General features: G+C 38.2%; 1 protein-coding gene across 3 annotated transcripts in view; it reads right to left on the minus strand.

Annotated features, from left to right (window-relative positions):
* The window catches only part of dlg2 (discs, large homolog 2), a 394,149-nt gene that overhangs the window by 106,410 nt on the left and 262,008 nt on the right, over positions 1-25,731 (minus strand). For all 3 annotated transcript variants that reach the window (XM_079804836.1, XM_079804837.1, XM_079804838.1), the window contains 2 exons: positions 11,338-11,388; positions 8,113-8,237 (listed from right to left, as the gene is read on the minus strand). In XM_079804836.1, coding sequence (XP_079660962.1) covers positions 8,113-8,237; positions 11,338-11,388 — 176 coding nt within the window. The remainder of the gene's footprint in view (positions 1-8,112; positions 8,238-11,337; positions 11,389-25,731) is intronic.

Below are 25,731 nucleotides of genomic sequence, written 5' to 3' on the forward strand. Positions count from 1 at the left end.
AAGTTTTAATGGGTGAAATTTAAATATTATTGTTAGAACTCTATTCTTATTTAAATTTAATAAGTGCTCTATTTAGATCACCACAGGTAAAACCACACTACAAACAATACTTTTCTTACTTAGTATTTCTATCTTTTTTCCAGTCCAAATATCTAAAAATTACTTATTTTTTCTTGATTCCTGGGGGGAAAAATCAAAATGAATTGAGTTTTTGCTTGAAACAAACTAAATGATTTTCCAATGGATTAGAAAAATAATAATGTTTCTGTTTGGGACAGAAACAAGATTCCAAACAGAAACATTATTTTTCTTACCCCATTGGCAGATATATTTGCTTGTTTTAACCAAAAACTCACTTCAATTTCATTTTATTTTCCAGAAAAAAAGAAAAAATATCTAATGTCATTTAACTTATCGTAAATGCATCTTGATTTAAGAATTTTTAGATATATTTATAGTGGAAACAAGACAAAAATACTAAATTACAGCATTTTTTGCAGTGCACACAAGGCATAAAGTTTAATATATATATATATATTTCTATATCTAGAATGACTTTATGGTATTTAGTCTGTAAACATATAAATCCAAATGCACAAAACTGCAAGTTTATGACAAAAATAGTCTGCAATTTGGCCTTTATTACTCATTTAATACATGTCTACATTACAAATTAAATAAAATTAGATATTAACCAACATTTCTGACTAATTACCACGGATACAGGGTTACCACAGTAAACCCATGATAAATGTTGGTGAATTGTTGTTTGAAAAGTATTTTAACTGAATTGGCTCAGTGTTTCTCCTGATTTGCACGTTAGTGTTGTTGATTAAGTCAGCGCTGTTTAACTGGCTTTAAATCAAATGAAATCACAGAGAGATTCGCAGCTCGTACCGGAGACCTCTGCGCCGAATTCGAACACTTCTCAAGGGCTGTTTAGTGGTCGCGTGATCGAGACAGGAAAACACATTTGTTCAGAGTCAGAGCTCGCGAGTTGCACAGAGCACAAGTAGCACTGTTTCGTTCCGCTTTTGGCGCCGTTTCCCTGGTCTAAAATCTAGTACTGCCACCTTGCGTTGGCATCGTGAAACTGCACGATTTGTAAATTATCCGTGGCGGGCCACATATAATATATTTTAATAGGCAAGCTGCGGGCCGTTTGAAATTCATCCCCGGGCCGCATTTGGCACGCAGGCCAGACTTTGGACACCCCTGGTGTTATGTCTCGTGTGAACGTGGCTTATGAGCTGCGTGTTCGTGTCTTGTTTTGTTTGAGCACATGGCTTGTCGTGTCTGTTTCTTTGTGTCATGTTCTCTCCTGTAATTGTCTTATTGCCCTTCTTGTTGTCTGATTATTGGTTATTTTTCCTCTCGATACCTGCCTTGTTTGCTCCCTATTTAATTCCTTGTGTCTTCAGTCCTGTGCCAGTTTGTTGTCTATTGTCCTTCGTGTTAACCTGATCCCTGTCTAGTCCTGCCAAGTCCAGCTGCCGGTCTGTTTTTCCCTACGGGGTCGTTTTTGTTTGTGTTTTGTTTATTTTTGGCATTTAATAAAGCCCAATTTCTCTGCATCTCTGAGTCCTCGCCTCATCCCTCAACCCTGACATTTTAAATTATATTAAATGATGATATATCTGATATATTCAATTATGTAAGAAAATACTTTTATTTTTTATTGCGTGTAATACATGAATGTATATTTTTAATCCAAAAAAAAAAAAATTAACTAAGCTTTTGTTGAGCATTATCAGTTTGTAGTTTTAATGGCTTGTCAGTCACAGATCCCTGTCCAGCTCTATAAAGCCTGATCATACGTGTGCTACGTCCAATCGAGAATCTTTGATGCAACTTTCTGTTCCTTTGCTCCACACATCTTTAAAGCCTGAATGATTTATCTGGAGCCCGTTCAGCTTCCAACACTCCCAAAGTCAAACAAGGGTAGAGCTGAAAAAAAAAAAAAAATCCTACACAATGTAATTGCTTCTTTAAGTAGCGTTCACCTCCAACTCACAATAAATCTATCACAGCCTATTGGCAAATGTTTAAAGTGTCTTACTCTTTTAAAAGAGAAAATGCAGAACATGGGCTGGATGGGAAAGGGGAATGGAAAGATGTTTGCAGAATATAGAAGGCTGAAGTGGTGCAACTTGCCAGGTGAGAACTAGTATTGGTGATGCTCAAAGCCCTGACAGACCTGACTGAGAGACAGAGGATAAAAGAATACAGCCAAGTCACAGCACAGAGCAGGGCGAATGGCTCAGATGGGGCTGTCACGCGCAGCTGCTGTTCGAGACGCCACACACACATGCATACAAAACACAGGAAGATCTGCCATCTCTCCGGCACAATCTAATTACGCTTCCCTCTAATAAAACAACCCTCTCAATCAACCTCTGATCGGCCCTGACATGAATCTCAAACGCATCCAGCCAGGAATAGAAACTCTATAGCTCACCAATATCAATGAAACCTTCAACCTGTTCAGAAATAGCTAGAGGAACATCTTATTGCTCAGAGAATGCTCTTTCATAGCTCAGGAAACTTAATTGAGTTCTGAGATATTATTGAATAATCAACTTTCTAAATTCCTTGGGAGACATAAAAATAGAAACAAATGAGATAATTGTTCACATACTGTACAGCAAGAATGTAAACATCATTGCTCAGATCATTTTGTATTTGAATTTAATTGTAAAATATGTATTCATATTCCTTTTATGATTGCAAAATCTGGTCCCACTTTATATTAGGTGGTAGTACAATATATATTATATTGTACTTATATTATAAGTACAATATATTGTGTTCATATTGTATCGCAAAACACTTGATATTAAGGTGGGATACGGGTAGAGTTAGGGACAGGTGTGGTGGTATGAGTAAGTTTAAGGGTAAAGTTAGGGACAGGTGTGGTGGTATGAGTAAGTTTAAGGGTAAAGTTAGGGACAGGTGTGGTGGTATGAGTAAGTTTAAGGGTAAAGTTAGGGACAGGTGTGGTGGTATGAGTAAGTTTAAGGGTAAAGTTAAGGACAGGTGGGGTGGTGTGGGTAAGTTTAAGGGTAAAGTTAGGGACAGGTGTGGTGGTGTGGGTGAGTTTAAGGGTAAAGTTAGGGACAGGTGTGGTGGTGTGGGTGAGTTTAAGGGTAAAGTTAGGGACAGGTGTGGTGGTATGGGTAAGTTTAAGGGTAAAGTTAGGGACAGGTGTGGTGGTGTGGGTGACTTTAAGGGTAAAGTTAGGGACAGGTGTGGTGGTATGGGTAAGTTTAAGGGTAAAGTTAGGGACAGGTGTGGTGGTGTGGGTGAGTTTAAGGGTAAAGTTAGGGACAGGTGTGGTGGTATGGGTAAGTTTAAGGGTAAAGTTAGGGACAGGTGTGGTGGTGTGGGTGAGTTTAAGGGTAAAGTTAGGGACAGGTGTGGTGGTGTGGGTGAGTTTAAGGGTAAAGTTAGGGACAGGTGTGGTGGTATGGGTAAGTTTAAGGGTAAAGTTAGGGACAGGTGTGGTGGTGTGGGTGAGTTTAAGGGTAAAGTTAGGGACAGGTGTGGTGGTGTGGGTGAGTTTAAGGGTAAAGTTAGGGACAGGTGTGGGTGAGTTTAAGGGTAAAGTTAGGGACAGGTGTGGTGGTGTGGGTAAGTTTAAGGGTAAAGTTAGGGACAGGTGTGGTGGTGTGGTTCAGTTTAAGGGTAAAGTTAGGGACAGGTGTGGTGGTGTGGGTGAGTTTAAGGGTAAAGTTAGGGACAGGTGTGGTGGTATGGGTAAGTTTAAGGGTAAAGTTAGGGACAGGTGTGGTGGTGTGGGTGAGTTTAAGGGTAAAGTTAGGGACAGGTGTGGTGGTGTGGGTGAGTTTAAGGGTAAAGTTAGGGACAGGTGTGGTGGTATGGGTAAGTTTAAGGGTAAAGTTAGGGACAGGTGTGGTGGTGTGGGTGAGTTTAAGGGTAAAGTTAGGGACAGGTGTGGTGGTATGGGTCAGTTTAAGGGTAAAGTTATGGACAGGTGTGGTGGTATGAGTAAGTTTAAGGGTAAAGTTATGGACAGGTGTGGTGGTGTGGGTGAGTTTAAGGGTAAAGTTAGGGACAGGTGTGGTGGTATGAGTAAGTTTAAGGGTAAAGTTATGGACAGGTGTGGTGGTGTGGGTGAGTTTAAGGGTAAAGTTAGGGACAGGTGTGGTGGTGTGGGTAAGTTTAAGGGTAAAGTTAGGGACAGGTGTGGTGGTGTGGGTGAGTTTAAGGGTAAAGTTAGGGACAGGTGTGGTGGTGTGGGTGAGTTTAAGGGTAAAGTTAGGGACAGGTGTGGTGGTGTGGGTCAGTTTGAGGGTAAAGTTAGGGACAGGTGTGGTGGTATGGGTAAGTTTAAGGGTAAAGTTAGGGACAGGTGTGGTGGTATGAGTAAGTTTAAGGGTAAAGTTAGGGACAGGTGTGGTGGTGTGGGTGAGTTTAAGGGTAAAGTTAGGGACAGGTGTGGTGGTATGAGTAAGTTTAAGGGTAAAGTTAGGGACAGGTGTGGTGGTGTGGGTGAGTTTAAGGGTAAAGTTAGGGACAGGTGTGGTGGTATGAGTAAGTTTAAGGGTAAAGTTAGGGACAGGTGTGGTGGTGTGGGTGAGTTTAAGGGTAAAGTTATGGACAGGTGTGGTGGTGTGGGTGAGTTTAAGGGTAAAGTTAGGGACAGGTGTGGTGGTGTGGGTGAGTTTAAGGGTAAAGTTAGGAACAGGTGTGGTGGTATGGGTAAGTTTAAGGGTAAAGTTAGGGACAGGTGTGGTGGTGTGGGTGAGTTTAAGGGTAAAGTTAGGGACAGGTGTGGTGGTATGGGTAAGTTTAAGGGTAAAGTTAGGGACAGGTGTGGTGGTGTGGGTGAGTTTAAGGGTAAAGTTAGGGACAGGTGTGGTGGTATGGGTAAGTTTAAGGGTAAAGTTAGGGACAGGTGTGGTGGTGTGGGTGAGTTTAAGGGTAAAGTTAGGGACAGGTGTGGTGGTGTGGGTCAGTTTAAGGGTAAAGTTATGGACAGGTGTGGTGGTATGAGTAAGTTTAAGGGTAAAGTTAGGGACAGGTGTGGTGGTATGGGTAAGTTTAAGGGTAAAGTTAGGGACAGGTGTGGTGGTATGGGTAAGTTTAAGGGTAGGGTTAGGTGTAAGGGAAGTGTCAACAGTGTAATTATAAATGCAACTACAGAAATGAATTACAGATGCAATTACATGCAGGTATTTTTGAAAATGTAAGTACAATGTAAAAACATGTATGTACACAATAAGTGCATTGTATCAAATTATTTATTTAAATGTTAGTACCTAGTAGGCAAGGCCACTCAATATAAAGTGGGTCCCAAAATCTGAGCAAGAGTTGCGATATTGTTGAGGTCTTGTTTTGAAAATGTGATTACAAGGGCCTTTTTCTCAGTATAGAAATATGAGAAGCAGGAGGACAAATATGCTCTCCTTTTAAAAGAAGTGTTTACCTAAACATGAAAAATCTGTCATTTTTTACTCACACCCATGTTGTTACAAACCTGCACAAAATGATTCTTTAAAGAATGTTGATAGCCAAATATTATTGGTGCCCATTGACTTCCGTTGTATAGACAACTCAGACATTTCTTGTATGTTCCTCAAAAGACAGAAAGTCGTACACTAAATGATGACAAAAATTTGTTAATATTTAATTTCGTTATTCTCATTTACAACTTTTCCTTCCTGAATGATTTTCTCAAAAATATCATGTTTGAAGAATGTTTGAATCTTTTTCAATAATCTTTTTACATTTTTTACATAAAATGTATAATGCATACTTGTTTGTTTTTACCCTGTAGAAGATTGACGTTATCCGAAAGTGATTTGGTCAGGTCTATTCGTTATATCCACACAATTCACCTCAGACCTCACAGATGGTACATTTTTTAAAGTACCTTGCGGTCAGAGTGTGTGGCAGTCAGCAGAAAACTTCAGGTACTTCAGCTCTCCAGAGAGACATTAGGACTGTGATAAACAGCCCGGTTTCAATCATTTACAGCAGGGCGAGGGAAAGAGGGGGGAAGGAACGAGAGCGAGGGAGGAAGAGAAAAAGAGATTGCTCGACGAAGCCAGAGCAATAAGCGAGATCATTATGTCTCGAAAAAGAAAATTGCCTAGTGATCTACTGAATTTATCTTCATCTTAATAAGAAACACAGTATTATTTCCTCTGACAATCCATCAATATATCAACATTTTTCAAATCACCATGAAACTGTCCACAACTCATTAACACTTCCATAATGAAGTCCAAAAAGTCGGAGACCACTGTTTGCATTACATACACTCTTATAAAATAAAGGTTTCCAAAGGTTTTTTTCTCAGCAAAGCCAAAGAAGATAATAATAAATAATCTAAAGAACCTTTTTCCACAATAAAGAAACTTTCCTTGGATATTACAGGTTCTTCATGGAAATACAGATGCCAATAAAGAACATTTATTTTTTAAGAATGTGTATTATATTTTTAGTATACAAATTTGAGTGTGTACTAGAATACGTACAGGGTTTCTGCAGGTTATATGAAGGTACTTTTTATATGTTTTAAAGACCCTTTTAAGACCAAGTAAAGACAATTTAAGGAATAAATTGAAGGGAACTCTAAATGTAGATCGAGTTGAGTTGAATTAGCAACACTTCCAACACATAACCAACCCTTTTTTAATTCGAATTGCAAAAAAATCCATTAGAATACGGAAATAACTTTTACTGTACCTTCTGCAAAAAAAATATGTTCTTCCACTGTAGTTTTGTCTTGTTGTCCAGTGCAAATGTAGCCTAGAAATCTAGACGCACCCTAGCAGGGTCGTCTAGCAACTCTCCGTTGGCTTGCGAGCTTGAAAAACCAAACTCTAGTCAGGCCAATCACATCGCGTATAGAGTCGGTGGGCGGGCTTAACATAATGACGGCAGAGTTGTGACGGTTTCACGTGAACTCCCTGCTACTTCCCTGCTAACACAGAACGTCATTCTTAAAAAACGAAGATGTGTTTAGAGTTTTGCCGACCGGATACGGCAAAAGTTTAATCTATCAACTAGCTCCGCTTCCTCTTCTTCGTTGCTCTGGTGGGTTGTAGCGCTATCCTATTGCGTGCAGTGAAAGACAACCGTTTATCCGACCCATCGGATTGAGCCCTGTCAATGGTGTGTTCCCAGACCCAACATCTTGATGCGGATCTGGCTTGTCAGGCTAGTGCAAATGCCTAAAGACTATTAAATCAAAATGCATTTATTGGAGATGCAATATGACAAAATATGTGACCCTGGACCACAAAACCAGTCATAAGGGTCAATTTTTGGAAACTGAGATATATAAATCCTCTGAAAGCTGAATAAATAAGCTTCCCATTGATGTAGGACAATATTTGGTTGCGATACAACTATTTGAAAATCTGGAATCTGAGGGTGCCAAAAAAATCTAAATATTGAGAAAGTCGTCTTTAAAGTTGTCCAAATTAAGTCCTTAGCACTGCATATTACTACTAATAATACATTTTTGATATATTTATGGTAGAAAATTTACAAATTTTCACTTCATGGAACATGATCTTTACTTAATATCCTAATGATTTTTGGCATAAAAGAAAAAACTATATTTTTGACCCATACAATGCATTGTTGGCTATTATGCAAATATACCCGTGTGACTTATGACTGGTTTTGTGCTCCAGGGTCACATATGAAGTCTTGTTTTCTGTGAAATTGATCAAAAAGAAGTGAGTTTATGATTAAAACAAGAACAAATAAATCAACTTAATTCAAAGCGAAGTTGTCATTACTCACTGACACAGATATTAGTTCTTGTTTTAGTCATAAACTCTCATCATATTTTTGAATCTCGAGTAAACGTATCTTGATTTAAAGAAGTTTAGTATTTGTATTGGGAAACAGACAAAAATACTGAGGTTATATTTGTTTTTTAACATTTAATGCCATGACTTTAGGAATTTAATACTTTCTGCCCTGATTTAAGCTCTTTTAAGGTCTTAATTTGAGTTAAGACTCCGCAGAAACCCTGTATGTAGTGTCAGTTTTTACTTCTTGTCAACGTTAAGTCTTGAATGGTACGCAACAAACGCATGCACACAAGTGTGTTACGAAACACCGGCCCACCTGAGTCTGCCGTCTTCAGCCGCCGCTCCTCCAGGGATGATCTTGGTGATGAAGATCCCGGGATCATCACCGATGTGAGGGTTATCTGTACCACCCGCTATACTAAACCCCAACCCTGAGTTACCCTGAGGAGACACACACAGGAAAACCAAAGATGTATAGGACCTTTATTAGTCCTGAATAACAGAACCACAACAGACTGAACAGAAAGAGAGAAGCGTAATGTTATTTTTGTAAGAGGTGCACTTTGCTACCCATGACTCATCAGTGTTTAGAGTTTGGCACGGCCATCGCCTCTGAGCAGCGCAAACTCTCAAATCAAAAACTGTCGAATCCGTGGGCTAGAGCCACATTTAACATCTCTGAGACGGGAATAGACTAACAGGCTAAAATTTTGAAATGACGTGTTTATGATGAAACACTCCGGGGCGCTGCCTCAGTTTAACACACATGGCTTCTTAAGCTTCAAAGTGTATTGTGAGGAGAATTAATCTTCGCTGAGATCTTCCCTGGCTAGGCTAAGAGCTCGGATCTGCTTTATAGAATAGCAAGGTAAATACCAACACATCAGCATCAGGATTTGTGAGCGAGAGAAAGAGCGAGAGAGAGATAAGTGACAATAACAGATCAGGCCCTTGCAGCAGAGTTATCGCTTCAGTTTGCATCCAATTTTTCAACTTGTAATCTCAGTTGAGTCTGCAGAGAGCCTTGAACATACACTCTCCGCCTCACGGCTCCAGGGTCGGACAAATCCGTGCTCCCTCTGGTCTAGTTGACCTTTGCTATTGTCCGTGCTCTGTGTCTAGTCATGTGGATCCGATTGCAGCTGCCAGAATGTCATCTGCAGCCGTCTAATTCTCTCTCTCTTTCCCTCACACTGCCTCCACTGTGCACCTCAGGCTTTCACTTGTAAATAAAGCACATCCAGTGGCCCAATTAAAGAGGGTTCAGTGATACTTGTGAGAATTAAATCTTCACGTTTACTTTCTATGGAGCTTGTATATTACAAAAGCAATCTTAATGAACATCAATGCATTTATAAATATGTATGGAAATATATTATATATTAGCGTACACTCAAAAAAAATGAACCTTCACTGTTGTTAGTTGCACTCAAATCATCCTTGGTCACATTACTTAAAAAACTCATGTAACTAAATTGACTTAGATTTACTGAGTTGTTTCTACTAAAAATGAGTATTGTCAGCTTTACTTAAATAAGTATTTGTTCTGTCAACTTAACATTGCTGAGTTAAACGAACAAACTGGGCAGTGGATCTGTAGTTCCCAGCATGCTTTGCAAGGGACTGCATTAGGAGAGTAAATTTAGGGATTAAAGTGTTTTTTTTTAAATCTTTTTCAGTAAAGGGAAAGATGTTGTTATATGTTAGTGTAATTTTGTGGTTACCATTATGCAGAAGAGTGGTGGCTGTGTTTAGGCTATGGGCACTCTTACACTCATTTATTGGATGGACTTCCTGTTCTCAATTAAGTTATTTTTGAATTTTGTTTCTAAAAATATGCTTTTTGTTATATTTAATAGTTTTCCACTTACACTTGTAGAGCAAGTAGTTAATTTAATAAGGTAAATTAAATCAATAAATGTGTTCACCTAACATAATAAACTCTTATAAATTTAACATAACATTATTAAGTAAACTACACATATAAATATTATGTAACAGTGACAAATTCAAAAGAAATGTTGTCAGCTTTACTTGACTTTCTTTTGTTCATTTAACTAAATTGTTATTTGTAAAAATGACTCAATAGTTGTGTGGAACCACTTGACGCAGCTTTTTTAAGTAAATTCAACAAATTATTTTTTTGAGTGTATATACTCATAAATACATTTTAATAGATCAGCATAAATTTTTTTTGTTATATTCAATTTATCATGTGCTATAATAAATGACTCTTTAAAAGTGCAGATATAGATTATATCATCATATATCCATCCATTATATCATCATATCCATAATATACATAATCTAACAATTACACAATTTAACTAATCATTTTGTTATATTTAAAAAAAATAAAAATCACAAAAAACGCTATATGTGACCCTGGACCACAAAACCAGCCATATGGGTCAATTTTTTTAAAATTGAGATTTATACATGACTAAAAGCTGAAAAAATAAGCTTTCAACTGATGTATGGTTTGTTAGGATATTACACTATATGGCCAACTATTTGAAAATCTGGAATCTGAGGGTGCAAAAATATTGCCTTTATACATATTACTACTAATAATAATTTTTTTATATATTTACGGTGGTAAATTTACAAAATATCTTCCTGGAACATGATCTTTACTAAAAAATGATTTTTGTTATAAAAGTAAAATGGATAATTTTGACCCATACAATGTATTTTTGGCTATTGCCACAAATATACTTGTGTGACTTATGACTGGTTTTGTGCTCTAAGGTCACATATAAACTCGCAATTCTGACTTTATTGATCAGAATTGTGAGATTATGTCACAGTTAAGTCTCGGGATTTGTCAAGTTTGCGTATGGTTCATGTTCGCCAAGTCATTGTTTCTGTTTGCACATTTTGGATTTAATAAACTGCGTTTGGGTTCATCTACAACTTGTCTCCAGTGGACTATACGTTACAGATATAAACTCGCAATAATATTTTAAATAAAAAGTCACAATTACCTGTCTGTGGCTTCCATAATTTTAGTATTATCAATGTTAAAAACAGTTGTGCTGCCTAATATTTTTGGGGGAATTCTTTGTTGAATAAAATGTTCTTTTGAAAATAATAATACGGCATTTAATTGTAATTGAAATCTTTTGTACCATTTTAAATGTCATTTGATCAATTTAATGCATCTTTCCTGAATAAAAGTATTAATTAAAAATATTATAGAATAATAGTTATATAATAATAATCCGAAAAAAGGCAAATCAGGCAAATTCCCTTCCCGAGAGCTTTCCCACACAATGACTAGACAAAACTAAAACGCAATCATCATTAAATGTTCAAATGATCTCCCAATGTTTAAAGTCATCACTAATCACAGGCTAAGCTCGTGCCGTGACTGGTCATGTTTTATGGTTATACGTTTCAAGATCATGCACACAAGCCAAGCTGTGAATGATCGGATTACCAGGCGGAAGAATCCACACGAGCATAAAATATGACATGTGCCTAATATGTGCCTACGGTTACAGCATGTGTACTGTGTGTGAGAGAGACAGACACTTACCCGCTCTAATGTAATCTCTTCAAATTCATATTCAATTTCTGTCCCATTTACCTATTGGAGGGAAAAAAAAATACAATCCCATTAGACGTGTTTGCAAATGCAATTCAAAAAGGGCATTAATCATTTAACCGTCACATTAAATATCTAACTGCGATGACACAATCACATCCTAAACCTGCAGCAGGCAAATGATGTGGAAAGAGGTTCATAACAGTTCAAAACATTACGTGACAGCGAAAGGACTAAATTAAACCCGCTGTGATTGCTAAAGTGATGCTACATACATTATCCTGAAAGAACAAGCCAAATAAACTCTTAAAAGCATCAGTATTCAGCTCGTTCTCCTTGACTGAAATAGGAACGAGGCTTTCATACATCTTCAGCAGACATCGAGCCTCACATCTATTCAGCTCACCGCGTCAGCCGTAATTGTCTAAATCGGAGTCCGGACACTAAAATCCATAATCATTTACCTGCTCATACAAAGGGGACCAGGCCTCTGGGGCAGACATGCTGGCTCAAGCAGCCCTTTAGAGATGAATTCGTAAGAACGCACAGCTAAAAAAGACATTGAAAGACAACTAATCCAATTTCAAGTTCAATTTCAAATGAGGGTCATGTTTGTGCTTGATTCAGACATTCATCTTAATTATACTGTAATAAGTGAATCTAAAGTAATGGCCGCACGACACTCCAAAGAACTTTTGAAAACCAGCATGGCTGCTCTCACATTCATAATTTGAGCATATACAACAAACATGCTTCAAGGACCTGATTGTCAAATCAGTAAAATGACATTTTAAGAAAGAACTGTTTTAAAAGCTGACAAATAATTACAAAAAAATCGACAATGTTCACTAAATTACTATTAGACACTAGGGTGGCCATACGCCCGGATTTTGTCCGGACAGTCCGGATTTTAAGCCCTCTGTCCGGTGTCCGGCGCAGCCTCAAGCCGGACACTCATTTGTCCTCCTTTTTGGAGTTCTAAAAAAACGCTCTAGAATCTTTATTGGGACGCAGCAGCATAGCGTCTAATGCCGTAAGATAATGATTGGCTGAAAGGGGTGTCAAATAAATATCTGATATATCATTGGTTAAAAAAGTAAACAAGCCTCCTGGCTACGTCCTATCATAACGTTAACATGCCGAAACGTCAGACCTCATTTAACCCTCTGGGGTTCTTTGGTCATTTCTGACCCCAATTTTTATTTTTTTTAAATGTTAAAAATCGTTGCTTCATCGGAGTGGTCCTTTATTGGTGACTTGGTGACTTGGTGACTTTATTGGTACTTGGTATATGAACACCCAAAAAAATTGGGGACAGGATTTGAAAGTCTAAGTGGTCGTAAAAAAAATTGTCACACTCAGGACCCAGACGAAATGAATGGGAAATTCATACAGACAAAAAAACTCACACACACACAAAAATACAATTAGCTTTTGGAATGGCACGCGTTAATTTGTGTGTGCGTGTGTTTTTGTGTGTATAAGTGTGTGTGTGTGTGTGTGAGTTTTTTTGTCTGTTTTGCACTCTTGATGTTTTAGAGATTCACCCCTTCACTGTTGCCGCAGGTACGTCTTCCATTAGGTCATTTTTTTGGAGAAGCAACATCTTTGTTAAGAACTGAAATGTGTATTTATTTATTTTTCGCATTCATTATTTGTTTATTTATGTATTTCTGTTATTTCCAGAAGTCCAGAAATTTTATGTTTTCAGGCACTGTGCACTTTGCAAGACAGGTTCCACTCAGTGGTCAGTTTTTGAAATAGACATCAAAATGTCTAGAATAAATACAAATACTGTCAACAAACACTTTTTTGCCTCTTACACATAGGTCTACCTCAATATATATTGTAGATCAAATGGTCTGGCAATGAATAGTAGTGTTGTAGTCAAGACCACCTAAACCAAGACCAAGTCGAGACCAAGACCAGCGTGTTTCGAGATCAAGACAAGACTAAGACTTTGTGGGGTTGAGACCAAGACAAGACCAGGACCAAGACAGGGTGAGACCAAGACAAGACCAGGACCAAGACAGGGTGGACCGAGTCAAGACCAGGACCAAGACAGGGTGAGACCGAGTCAAGACCAGGACCAAGACAGGGTGGGCCGAGTCAAGACCAGGACCAAGACAGGGTGAAACCGAGTCAAGACCAGGACCAAGACAGGGGGAGACCGAGTCAAGACCAAGACCAGACCAGTCATTTTATATTAACTTCTTGTTTATTGAACGTTTGTATAAATCAATATTATTTGCAATCACGCTTATATTCATGAAAACAGCTCTCTTGCTCTTGTGATATTGCTTAATTATATTCTATGTTATATAAAAACAGAATTTTGTGGGCATTCATTTTAATTTTTGGCATTTTTGAGACAATGCGGCATTGATTCTGAACCTGGCAGCACAGTAACACAAGAAATCACATTACAAAGAAGTTATTGATTGCATTTTAAGCACATTAATGATGTTAAATCAGACAATGCACGAGCAATTTAGTGATAACCCAGCAGGTGTGATCTTGACTGGTCTTGAGATCAAATTCCAAGTCCCCTAAGTCCGAGACCAAGACAAGACAGAGGAGAAATGCAGTCGAGACCGAGATAAGACCAAGACCTTCAAAAAATGGTCTTAAGACCGGTCTCGAGTACTACAACACTAATGAATAGAGTAGGCTATTGCAGAATCACTGTATCACGATAACATCGATATGATGGACACACTGCCTCACTAAATGCCGAAAAGTGTCCTCCTTTTTGGTGTTATGGAAATGGCCACCCTATTAGACACCATTATCTTAAAGGGCACCTATTATGCAGAATTCACTTTTATAAGGTGTTTGAACATAAATGTGTGTTGGCAGTGTGTGTACACAACCACCCTATAATGGTATAAATCCCCATCAATCATAAGCATCGTCTCAGAACAAGCCGTTTGCAGAATCCTGGTAAAGTGACATCACATTTCACAGGCCCCGCCCATGAGTGTTGATGGACACTGCCGTATTAGCAAAGACCCCGCCCTCAGAGAGCTGTACACAGTCCGCCATGTTTATCTCCTCCCCAGAGCATTCAAGTAAGAAATGTGTTCTTAATAAAGCTACTAAACTTATTCAGTCAAGAGCAGTGAGTGATTTTCTGTTTATCTTCTGTTGTTTGATTCATAATAACAGCAGATATAACACTAGGTATTGTATATTACACTGCTTTCACTTTAGTAACGTTACACAGATCTAATACACACACGGGATTTCTGTAGGCTACTTGCTGCATGTGCACAGACATAATCAACAGTTTTTATGTGAACTTTGTGTGTTTCTGACATAACCTTGACAGCTCAATCGCAATAACACATGAAAGAGAACAAGTTTAGACTAGTTTAATAGCCTACTCACGGACGCACCGACATCCAGCTCTCTGTGCCCATGCGTCGGTGTGTGTGCTCAAGTTGAGCGTGATAAGGCTTTAAAACACATGCAGATGATATGTCATGATGATGAAGAACTGCAATGTCCCGTGAACGTGTCTGCGATAGAGATGATCAGCAAAACAAACAGATATCATGTTTCAGTTTTCATTCACATGCCGTGAAGGCTCCACCCTCTGGGAAGGGGAGCAGCAGCTCATTTGCATTTAAAGGAGACACACAAAAAACAGCTCATTTTCCTCAAACCCAAAAATTGGCATTTTCAAAATGGTATATTGAATAATCTGCTAGGAATTTTGATCTGAAGCTTCACAGACACACTCTGGGGACACCTGAGACTTATATTACATCTTGTAAAAAAGGGGCATAATAGGTGCCCTTTAAAGAGCCCCATTATGTTTTTTCGAATATTCCCTTTCATGCAGTGTGTAATATCACTGTTTGTGAATATAAACGTTCTGCAAAGTTGTAAAGTGCACGATAAATAAAGTTATTGTCTCCAAAAAGAAAGAATCGACTGAGGACCGCCAAAACGAGTCATTTGTATTTTGAATCCCACTGTTACGGTTCTATGTCACTAGATAATACATTTGCATAATGCCTACTGTGGGATTACACATTTAAGAATCTGGGCTGGATTTCCCAAAACCTTCTTAACGCTTCGTCATTCTTTTCAGCTCTGCAACGTTTGGTGTGTTTTAGGATTATGCATATGTATATATGGTTCATAATTTTTTAATTGATCTATTTTATTGGTAACACTACAATAATGCCCCATCTGTTAATGTTAGTTAATGCATTTCTTAAGATTTTTGTTACATTTTGTTCTTGCATTTATGTTACATAGAAGAAGATAATAAGGTCTGAATTCGACCCACGCTTGTTAATGCTGACTAGCAGCTGCAACATCTTATAATGAACCTCAAAATGAGTAGCGTATCACTGAGAAACGTCCTCGAGTCGTCCTTGCGATGGAGGTTCGGGTTGAATAACTAATTCTTCCAATGTTTCATCATCGGACTCGTGCTCGGATTGATATGGTAAAATGGACATCAAAGGAGGGATTTAGAGACCGATTCATCCATCATCCATTAGGAGACTCCAAAACAAACTCAGGATCCTTAAAATAGCATACTAGGGGCACATGTCCCTGTCCCCTGATTCATCAGAGTATTGGAAAAGTTAAATATTAAAAATTATCTAAATATTAATTATACTTAATATTACATCATATAAACATTAGTATAGTTATTATTATAAAATGTGTTATATTTTTGCTTAATTGGATATATTTTGTAATAATATGATTATTATGTGATATATTATTTATTATATTATGAATATTCACTCCCGTTCAAAATTAAAAATACAGTAATATTGTGAAATATTATTACAATTTAATATAACTATAGCAGAAATGTGTAAACTTTAAATTATTAAATGCATTACTGTAATTTTAATAACTTTAATAATAAAGGAATAATATAAAATTATTTGGTGATAACCAACATAATTTCACAGGTGCTGTCCGTAGAGCTTGTTGTGAACAATGACATTTTATGAAGTGTCTCGGTAATAAGGCAGCCTTGGCATTTACAGTGAGTGTCCATGTTTCACATTTGGACTTTTTTTTTCTTTTTTTTAACTGAGGGGAGTATTTCAGACAGCTGGAGGAAGAGAAACAGTTCAATGTTCCAATTCATGGCTAATTGAAACCCAGTGAACAAGCTCGTTTATGCCTCAGCCACCTCAGCTGTTCAACAGAGAGAGAGAGAGAGAGAGAGAGAGAGAGAGAGAGAGAGAGAGAGAGAGAGAGAGAGAGAGAGAGAGAGAGAGAGAGAGGCATATCTGAATACTGTCTAACTGCTCTCCTCAGAGCGACATGACCTTTCATTTACAGCATCAGTTGGAATCCTCTTGACTACACCTGCTCTTGAACATGAGGACCAAACAGATGTCAAGAACCCAGAGCTGAACGCAGTATCTCACGCCACAACACTTCTCAAACAAACTCATTAGTTGAATTCTGGCTGACGTTCTTCAGTCATGCAGGAAGAGGCGGTAACATTGGTCAGCGGGTCTAGAGTTGGCACCAGGATTCATTTTGGATGGGGTACAGATTTGTACCCTAAAATGATGCTAAAATTAGGTTTTCTGTTCTATCATCAAAAGTCCATAGATATAGACATTAAATAAACATAAAAAAATGGTAACACTTTACAATAAGGTTCATTAGTTAACTACATTAGTTAACATGAACTAATAATGAACTGTATTTCTGTAGCATTTATTAATCTTTGTTAATGTTCATTTCAACATTTACTAATACATTATTCAAATCAAAAGTTGTATCTGTTCATTTTATTTACTTTACCCGAGCTGACATTAACAATTGATTTTTTAAAATTACCATACCATATATATATATATATATATATATATATACACACACAAACGTATTGTTCATTGTTAGTTAATTTTAAGAAATACATTAACTAACATTAACAGATGGGGCATTATTGTAGTGTTGCCAATAAAATAGATACATTTTTAAAAAATATGAACCACAGATACATATGCATAATCCTAAAACACACCGAACATTAAAATTTACAAAATAAAACAAAGTAAAAAATAATTATATAATACAAAAAATAGTGCTGTCAATCGATTACAAAAGAATTAACTAATACGTCGCACATTTCTGTAATCAAGCACAATGAAAAACATTGGAGTTTTAAATATTTTTATACTGTAATCATTTCACAGTTACAATTTAAAGACAGTATATTTTAAATATTTGTTGTAACGGCATCTTTTTATGAATGACGGCCAGTATCACTGATACTGATACTGATGTCTCTATGAAACATTAATGATAGACATTCAGCATTACAGTATCATTGAAAGCTATCAATTTCAACATTTATTAGGCTTTTAAAAAAATAACAACTTTTAATTTAAGTGAACCGTCTTCACATAAACCCTTTATAATAAAAGTCATATTTACCTGTGGCCTACAGGTTAGACATATACAGAATAAAGTTATCAAACACTTTTACAGTCTTAACTGCGTAAATTATAAATGAAATATAGATTAATCCTTAATAAAGCTATACAATTATCTCTGTTCCCTTTGTTCTTTGATTGACATTAATGACAGAATCACAGCGACTGGTTTATTAGGCCACGATCACACAGAACGCGCTTTTCAGGTTCGAAAACGCAAGGCGCAAAGCACTGGCTTTTTTGGTTGACGTTTTTTCATGTTGCTAGGAAACCCCCAAATCAGCTGTCCTGTCAGTCTAATCAAGGTAACGGTCGCCACAGCGGAAGACCCGCCTCTCCATTCATTCGATTGGACAATAGAAAAAAAAAAACGCAATGATGTCGTGCGCTTTTCCGCTCAGAGTTGATTTTTTTTAACTTCAGGTGCTCAGAGCGCTCCTTCTAAAACGCGAGGCGCAGCAGGCGGTTAAAACATGAGGTGCCCAGGGCGCATAAGCAGCGTGTATAACACTCTCTGCCAACAGAAATCTATTCAAAGGCGCCTCTCGCTGCAAAAACGCGTTCTGTGTGATCGGGGCCTTAGGCTGCTGAATGGTTTAAAAGCATTTACATGAATAAGAGCGTGATCTGACAATTGTGAACCACAGATACATATGCTTAACCCTAAAACACAGTAAACATCACAGATATTAAAAAATAGTAATACAAATAAACCTAAATAGATTAAGTGTAAATTATGAACCACAGACACAGAGAAATCATCCATCTTATACAATGATTAGTGCTCGCTGGTACAGTGGCGTGAAAATCAATTTGATGGAATTTTTGTTCCATCAAAGACTATATTTCCCATAATCCTTTGCCCGGACTCATCATCACTTACTGTTTACACCTGTGTATCATTTTCCTTATTATATAGACTATTCACCCTGTCATTCACTGCAATGTCTTGTTTGTTGTATACTGCATTTCTGACTGTTTTTCTCTGGTTTCTTGTCTCTTGGGTTTGGATTACTTGCCTGTTCCGTGGATTACCCTTTTGCCTGTCTCTCCTGTCTTGTTTGCCTGTTTGGACTGCTTGCATGTGTATGACCTTTTGCCAGTTTTTTGACTATGATTGTGGATTCTTCTTTAATAATGCTGCGTTTGGATTCTCAGCTTTTGTGTCTTTGAGCAGTTACATTACAATAGCAGTCTCAGGTTCAAATTCACAAGGAGTTTACTTTAAAGGGGTGATGAATTGAGAAATCAACTTTCCTTTGAGCCTTTGGTATATAAAGGTTAATCGTGATATAAGAATATCCTGTAAGTTTCAGAGCTGAAAACGTCCTTGTTAGTCAAAGAAAAGCTTTTATAGACACCAGGCCCAGAAAACGAGAGATCTCACAATATGTCGACCACTGACGTCATAGAATGCAGAAGCATCGCCTCAAGCCCGCCCACCGACTCGTGGAGCTAAACGATGCGGAATCGATTGGTAACAAGATAGAGGTCGAGACTGGATTTGCAGACATATTGAGATTAAAACACAATGCTGTGCCTTCTATATTGGATCCGACAGGAACGGTGCAACACACTTATGTGAGTAAAACATGTTTTTTTATATGTGTTAGTATTGCATTGTTACAGATCGCTTGAGATCTATTGATTACATACCGTAGCACACTGTCACAAGCTGGAGAATGATCATTCGTGATCAGACTCTGACTTGTAACTCCAGCTCGCAAAGCCCCGGGGCTATGTGTTTTTGTGTGTTTAGGGTTAGTGGTTATGTTCACTGATGATAGGGCGAAATGATACAGAAATAACATTCCAACCAATCGCAGGTGGATGAGAGATGAATCATTGTGTTTATTTGATAAAGACATTTTGCGAGCCCTGGCTGTGGGCTGGGTGATTCATTCCGGTTGCCGTTTACCACACGCTGTCACTGACAGGGGAGCAGAAGCTCATTAAATATGCAAATCTTATCCAATCCTAGCCGTGGGCGTTTACTTCCATGTCTTCAATGCGGCACGCCCATCAAAACCGAGCGTTTTTCAGAGAGACTCAAAACCAAGGCAGAAAGTAGCCTATTACTTATTCATTATGATGTTTCTGAATGTAAAAACCACGCGAACGTCATAAGTTGACCTCAGACAACAGTATAAATAAAAAAGTTCATAACCCCTTTAAGAAACCAAGTAGACTATTAGCACAGCAATCCTTCAGGGACATGATTTGCAACAGCTCAAATAGCTTTACAATATTGATCAAAATACTATATCTGATGTGGCCATTCTGTTTATTGTCAGAGCCAGAATGTTATTTATTACCAGTGCACACAAGTGCCTCTGTTTGACGTTAACTAATCAGAGCAGCGGTAGCCGAGTCGCTTCTCCACAGTTTCATCAGCGAGAGCTCTTCAGAACATCGCTCTCAAAGCGCACGGAGCTGAACATGGCTACAAACACAATCAGGGAGATAATTGATGGATGTGATAATTGATAGATGTGCATGAGAAACCAATAAAACCGAGTAAATGAGATCATTAACAACGGCAGCGCTCATCAGAACAGAACAACACCCCTTATCAGCCGACTTAAGACTGATAATCACACGCACTTCATTTAGTCATTCAGTTTGGAGAACTTTTCTTTAGGTCAAGACAAACGTGGCTTTTCCATCTTCCCCCTGAAGAAATGACCCAATTACTGGGTTTTGAGTGGCATTAGCATTCTGAGCCGCATGGTGTTGCAAATGCGAGACGCTGGGGAGCGAGGGAGAGTGCAGCTGCAGAGAGGAGCTCACCGTGCAGCATCCGGGGCGTAAAAGCCTCGCATTAAACCGGTGAGTCACTGCAAATGTGGCAAACACACAAACTCGCGAGTGTACGACGCGCTTGAATGCGTTCGTCCACACATGCTTGTGCAAACGACACAGAGCAGGTCATGTTTCCATGGCGACTGTTTGACTACAATGCAGGGACTGGGCACTTTCAAGCAGAAGCTTTCCCTTTCCCCCAATGTTTTATTATGCCCATCGCAGTGATTAAACACGAAATATCCCTCAGGCTGCGACATAATAAGACTCGGTTTCCTCAATACACACCCACGTGGACTAATTATCACTATGAACTAACCACCGCTATTCCTGACAGCTAATGGAAACAAAGATGCTGTTTAAAGTAGGCAGAAGGGGTCAATTTGTTGAAGCTAGGCGGATGTTATTTAACAGCTACACAGACTGAGCGCGCTCTCAATAATGCTGTATTAATCCCGCCTTGATTATCTTTAGCGCTAATTCTAACTGAGCTCTGTTCCCACTACAGTTACAAAGTGAGCACAGTGGAGGCTTCATAATTAACAATACTTAAACAGATTTCTCGCCAGGTCTTAAACTCGACAACAGTGTCAAAATTAGCAAGCTGTCTTTCCATCTATTGCCTACATAGACATGTACTGTACTTACATCCTAACCATCATGGAACTACACAAAAGACTGATCTTTCAGAGTTTAACGTTAACATGTTGCAAAGCTAACCATGCCATTGTCTAAAAAGCACACAAAATACATAATGCATGCAAATACTGAGCTTACATGAGATAATTAATTCCTTTTTTTTTTTAAGAGAATTTACCACCAAGGATGCATTTATTTAATCACAAATACAGTAATAAAATTAGTAATATTATTGCAATTTATCATGTTTATCATATTCCTGTGATGGCAACTCCAGTCTTCAGTACTAATACACTGTAAAAAATCGAAGTTGTAAATAAAACAAAGATAACTGGAGTGCGTTTTACAAGAAAATACTATTTCAGTCAAAATTTCATGTTTAATTCGATGTGTTATTTGCCGTTGCCTTGTAATGAATCGTGAAAGTGAGCAATTTCTGAGTGAAAGTTGTTTCAACATCAACTTTTTTCAACCATGCTTATTTGGTGCTCAGGAAACGTAATATTTTTGTGGAAATTGTGATTAAAAAATGTCAGGATTCTTTAATGAATAGAAAGTTCAAAAGCAATAATTTAAAAAACATATGTTTTGTAACTTTGGGCCTCATTCATGAAACACGAGCAGAATGAATTTGTGTGTAAATTGTTCGTGAAGCCGCTCTGACGTCAATTTTCGGATTTCCGAAAATTTTCGTATTTTCAAGATGTTAGTTGGTACGAAAGAAATGTACACCCTACCACGTGTAAATGGTGCGTAAAACATTTGAACGTTCTGTGTTCTAATTTAGGCAAACTGACGACATTGCATTTTGATGCACTATGTACCATAATAATATTGCAAGAGTTGATTTGCCCCGTCTTTTTTTTTTCTTCTTACTGTTCAACGTTGGGTAATAGGCAGCGCTCGTCACTGTCACTTTTTACCTGGCCGTCCAATCACAGTGGAGGAGGGGCGGGACAAAAACTACACTGACCAATCATCCCACTTGTACACCGACTGAACAATAATGAAGTTAATACTGCTTTTAACTGCATTTTTTATATTCAGTAATATTCTTCAAAATGAGATGCTAATAACACATTACTGCCATGGATATTCTGTATCATATGCATAGCAAAGTATCTCAAATGGAAAAACGCTGCCCTTGCAAAGCGCTTTCAAGCGCCACCAGCTGGCCATTTTCAGAAGAGCTAAAAATGCTTTGAAGGCCAGGCATATGTCCAATTAGTCTCTTTAGCATTTATGCAAAATACTGGAGCCAAACCGGAGAAAGAAGTCCAGAACATTCCACAGCATTCCTGGACACGTCATTTGCAGTTGTAACTCATGGGCGGGGATTATGCTAATTATGAATGAGCGTGCACGCGCGTCCTATTTACAAATGTTTGGAATTCATTAATATACACACGTTAAGCTACCGAATTCGTGGTATATACAAAGCGTTCGCAAAGGTCCATTTTATGCGCAAAGTAGACATAATTTGTCATAATTTGCTCATATATTTACGAACGTTTCATGAATGAGGCCCATTATACATAAATGCCTTCAGTGTCACTTGTCATCAATGTAATTCATTCTTCCTTGCTGAAAAAAATAAATAAAAAATTAAGTATCTTACAGACCTCAAACATTAATTTTTTTTTTTTTAAGTTGTCTTTGATTTTGACCATAAAAATGTATCAATTCGTTTTAAATTCCTGATTTGTGAATAACAGTCAACATTATTGTTTGATTTATAGGTTTAAAAAAGCCACAAAAAAAAAACTTGAAAGAGAAAACCAGGGCTTAATGATTTTATGTTTCATAAAAAAAAGGGTTACCAGGGTTTTTCCTTTTTTTTCTGCACAAATTGCACTGCAAGCAAGTAGTGGCGGAGGTCTGTTGACCTGTTGTCATGTTTGTTTCGGTACAAGATATTGGCACAGTTGAGTTCAGCAGAGTAACGTTGTGACTCATTATCGTTAAGTGTGTTGTGTAGTGGACTGACTCTGTGCTCTTCTCTGACTGTCAAAGATTAAATCTGCTCCAGTCGAAGGGAACAATCTTTAAGCGCCCAAGTCTCACCCCCGAAAGTTCCTGAACTTTGAAAAAGTACTACCTTGCGAGCAGGGACTTTCTGAGGGGGACATTTTTACCCGGAACTTCATTTAGACCATGGTCCCTGCGGTCGAAACACACCAAGCACAACCCAAAGTCCCTAAAGTTCCCGCGGTGGAAACGCAGCTATAGCCTACTGAATGTTTCGTTTGCATCATATTAAATATTTAATCTTCTCTGAATAAGGTCTGCTGCTCTTCTTCATATATAATGTCTGGCAGCTTCACACATCTTTCAGAAGCATCAACAGATAAAAGTGACAATTCTTATTTCTTTCATGACTCCTAAGGAAAATCTTTTAAGCTTGATTTTTCAACTAGCGTTGATACTTCCTTGATAAACAGCACAAAGCCCATGTAGCATTCAACCTGAGGCGAATCTGCACACTAAAGCAACTGAGGTTCCTTTTAATAAAGTGAACAGATGACACTGTACTGGGTGAGTGAATGTGTGTGCGCAGGATAAATGCATCCCATGAATACATGCATAATGAGCTTGATTCGGTCCTTTCCCGCTGGGTTTACTGCAGCACACCTTTCTTTTTTCCCTAGGGAAGTATGGAGTCTTTATATCTCCTCAACAGCGACTCAATTTAATGTATCAAACCAAGCTTCAGAGGAAAACATAGTGGTTTACGAGGTGACAATTTCACATGAATACATATAATGTAAATCATACAAAAATGTAACATTTTTAGAAAAAAATGAGGGTCCACCCTGTTGGATTACAAATTTATACATTGTTATATCTAGGTTCCAATGTAATAGAATATAACTGAAAACACTATCTATATTTGTGTTTTACAATTTGAAGTAAACTTGAGGAAATTCTAAAGAGATTACGTCAGGCCGTGTAAGTGGTTGAGACATTAAGTATTTTGTCTTTATGCACTTCCTGACTGTTTACCATGACAAGTTTAGAGCAATACTGCCTGAGTGATTGGATTAGCATCTATGCATTTGAATGACACTGTTATGCTGATTGAATTACGGCTGATGAGACAGAAATGTTTGGGGTGTGTCTCTATTTTCCTATGTCTCCTCCCCTGCTGTATAATCCCTCCCCTTGAAATGTATATAAAATACAAGGTTCAACTGGCTTTAGTCAGACTTGGAACCTCAGCGGAAAGACAGCACGTTTTTTCTCAATAAAGAATCCTGCTGAAAAACCTATCCAAGTTCTCCTGGTCTCTACTTCAAGAAACAACAGAAGTTCCCAACAACCCCTAACCCCATTCCTAAACACAACTGTCACAGGGGTGCAATCCCAATTAGTGTCACAAAGACTGCAATCGTACGATTTCATACAAATTAGACACCAATTCGCCAAAACATAAGATAGTTATGAATTGCTATGAAATTGTGATCGATGGATCACATAGGCCTCCAATACCTCTAATCACAGCTACACACTTTAACGCTAGTTCTGTTATCCATCTACTCCTCCCACAACTAATATGCGTAAATCTAAAATGCAGCGTACGTTAAATCCCAGTGCCACCATTTCAAACTATTTTAAGGGGGGGGGGGGGGGGGGTGGACGTATGATGGAGTATTTCTGTGCCAAATACACTCCTTCAGGATTCGAATACTGCCATTTTGTTTTTAGACCACAAAATCAACAATGTCACTAAAGAAGTGTGTTTCTGGGTGTGAGGTGAAGATAACCTTGCTCAGCTTCCCAAATAACCCAGCGTTAAGGAAACACTGGATGCAGTTTGTTTTTCTGGAGCAGAAGCGGAGTTCTGCAAGTGTGTGTGTTTGTTCCCGGTCGAGTCGAAACCACAGGCGGTGAGTAAAACTGCATAAATGTCTGTTTTGTTGGCTATCGGCGCATAAGTGAATATAATGTAAACAACACGAATGTATAGTGAATGGAAAGTTATCCAGGGATAATGCCATGATGTATTGTGTGTGTGTGTGTGTGTGTGTGCGCTTGTGACACTTTAGCTCCACCCACTGCACGCCTCCACGAGCTCGGCTGTTTTCAGAAAGAATTGGTACAGCGCATCCTTCTTTTATAAATATGATAAAACTAAAGACTCTTCGGAGATATGAAGGATGCAATAGATACTCAAGATTAACACAGAACTGTGTGTTATGTAACCTTTAAGTTTGCAGCACCCTAAAAGCTACACTATGTAACTTTTCCGTCCACTAGAGGTCGCCTGTTCAAAACAAAGGCGTAGTTTGATGACGGCACGTTTGAGCGCAGAATCTCGGGACATGTGGTCTTCAGCTCACAGCCGGTGGAACAGAGTCAGGATAGGACTCGGGCAGAAATCATGTTCATGGATGCGATTATTAACATTACTGTAGTCTGAAGCAGAGCAGGAGCGAGTGTTGTGGAGCTGAGCAAGGCCGCAGGAGCGATTGAAGAGCGGGACTGTTATTATGGCATAGTCGCTGGCGGGACT

The sequence above is a fragment of the Gobio gobio genome, assembly GCF_949357685.1.
Source record: "Gobio gobio genome assembly, chromosome: 22".
Classification (NCBI taxonomy): domain Eukaryota; kingdom Metazoa; phylum Chordata; class Actinopteri; order Cypriniformes; family Gobionidae; genus Gobio; species Gobio gobio.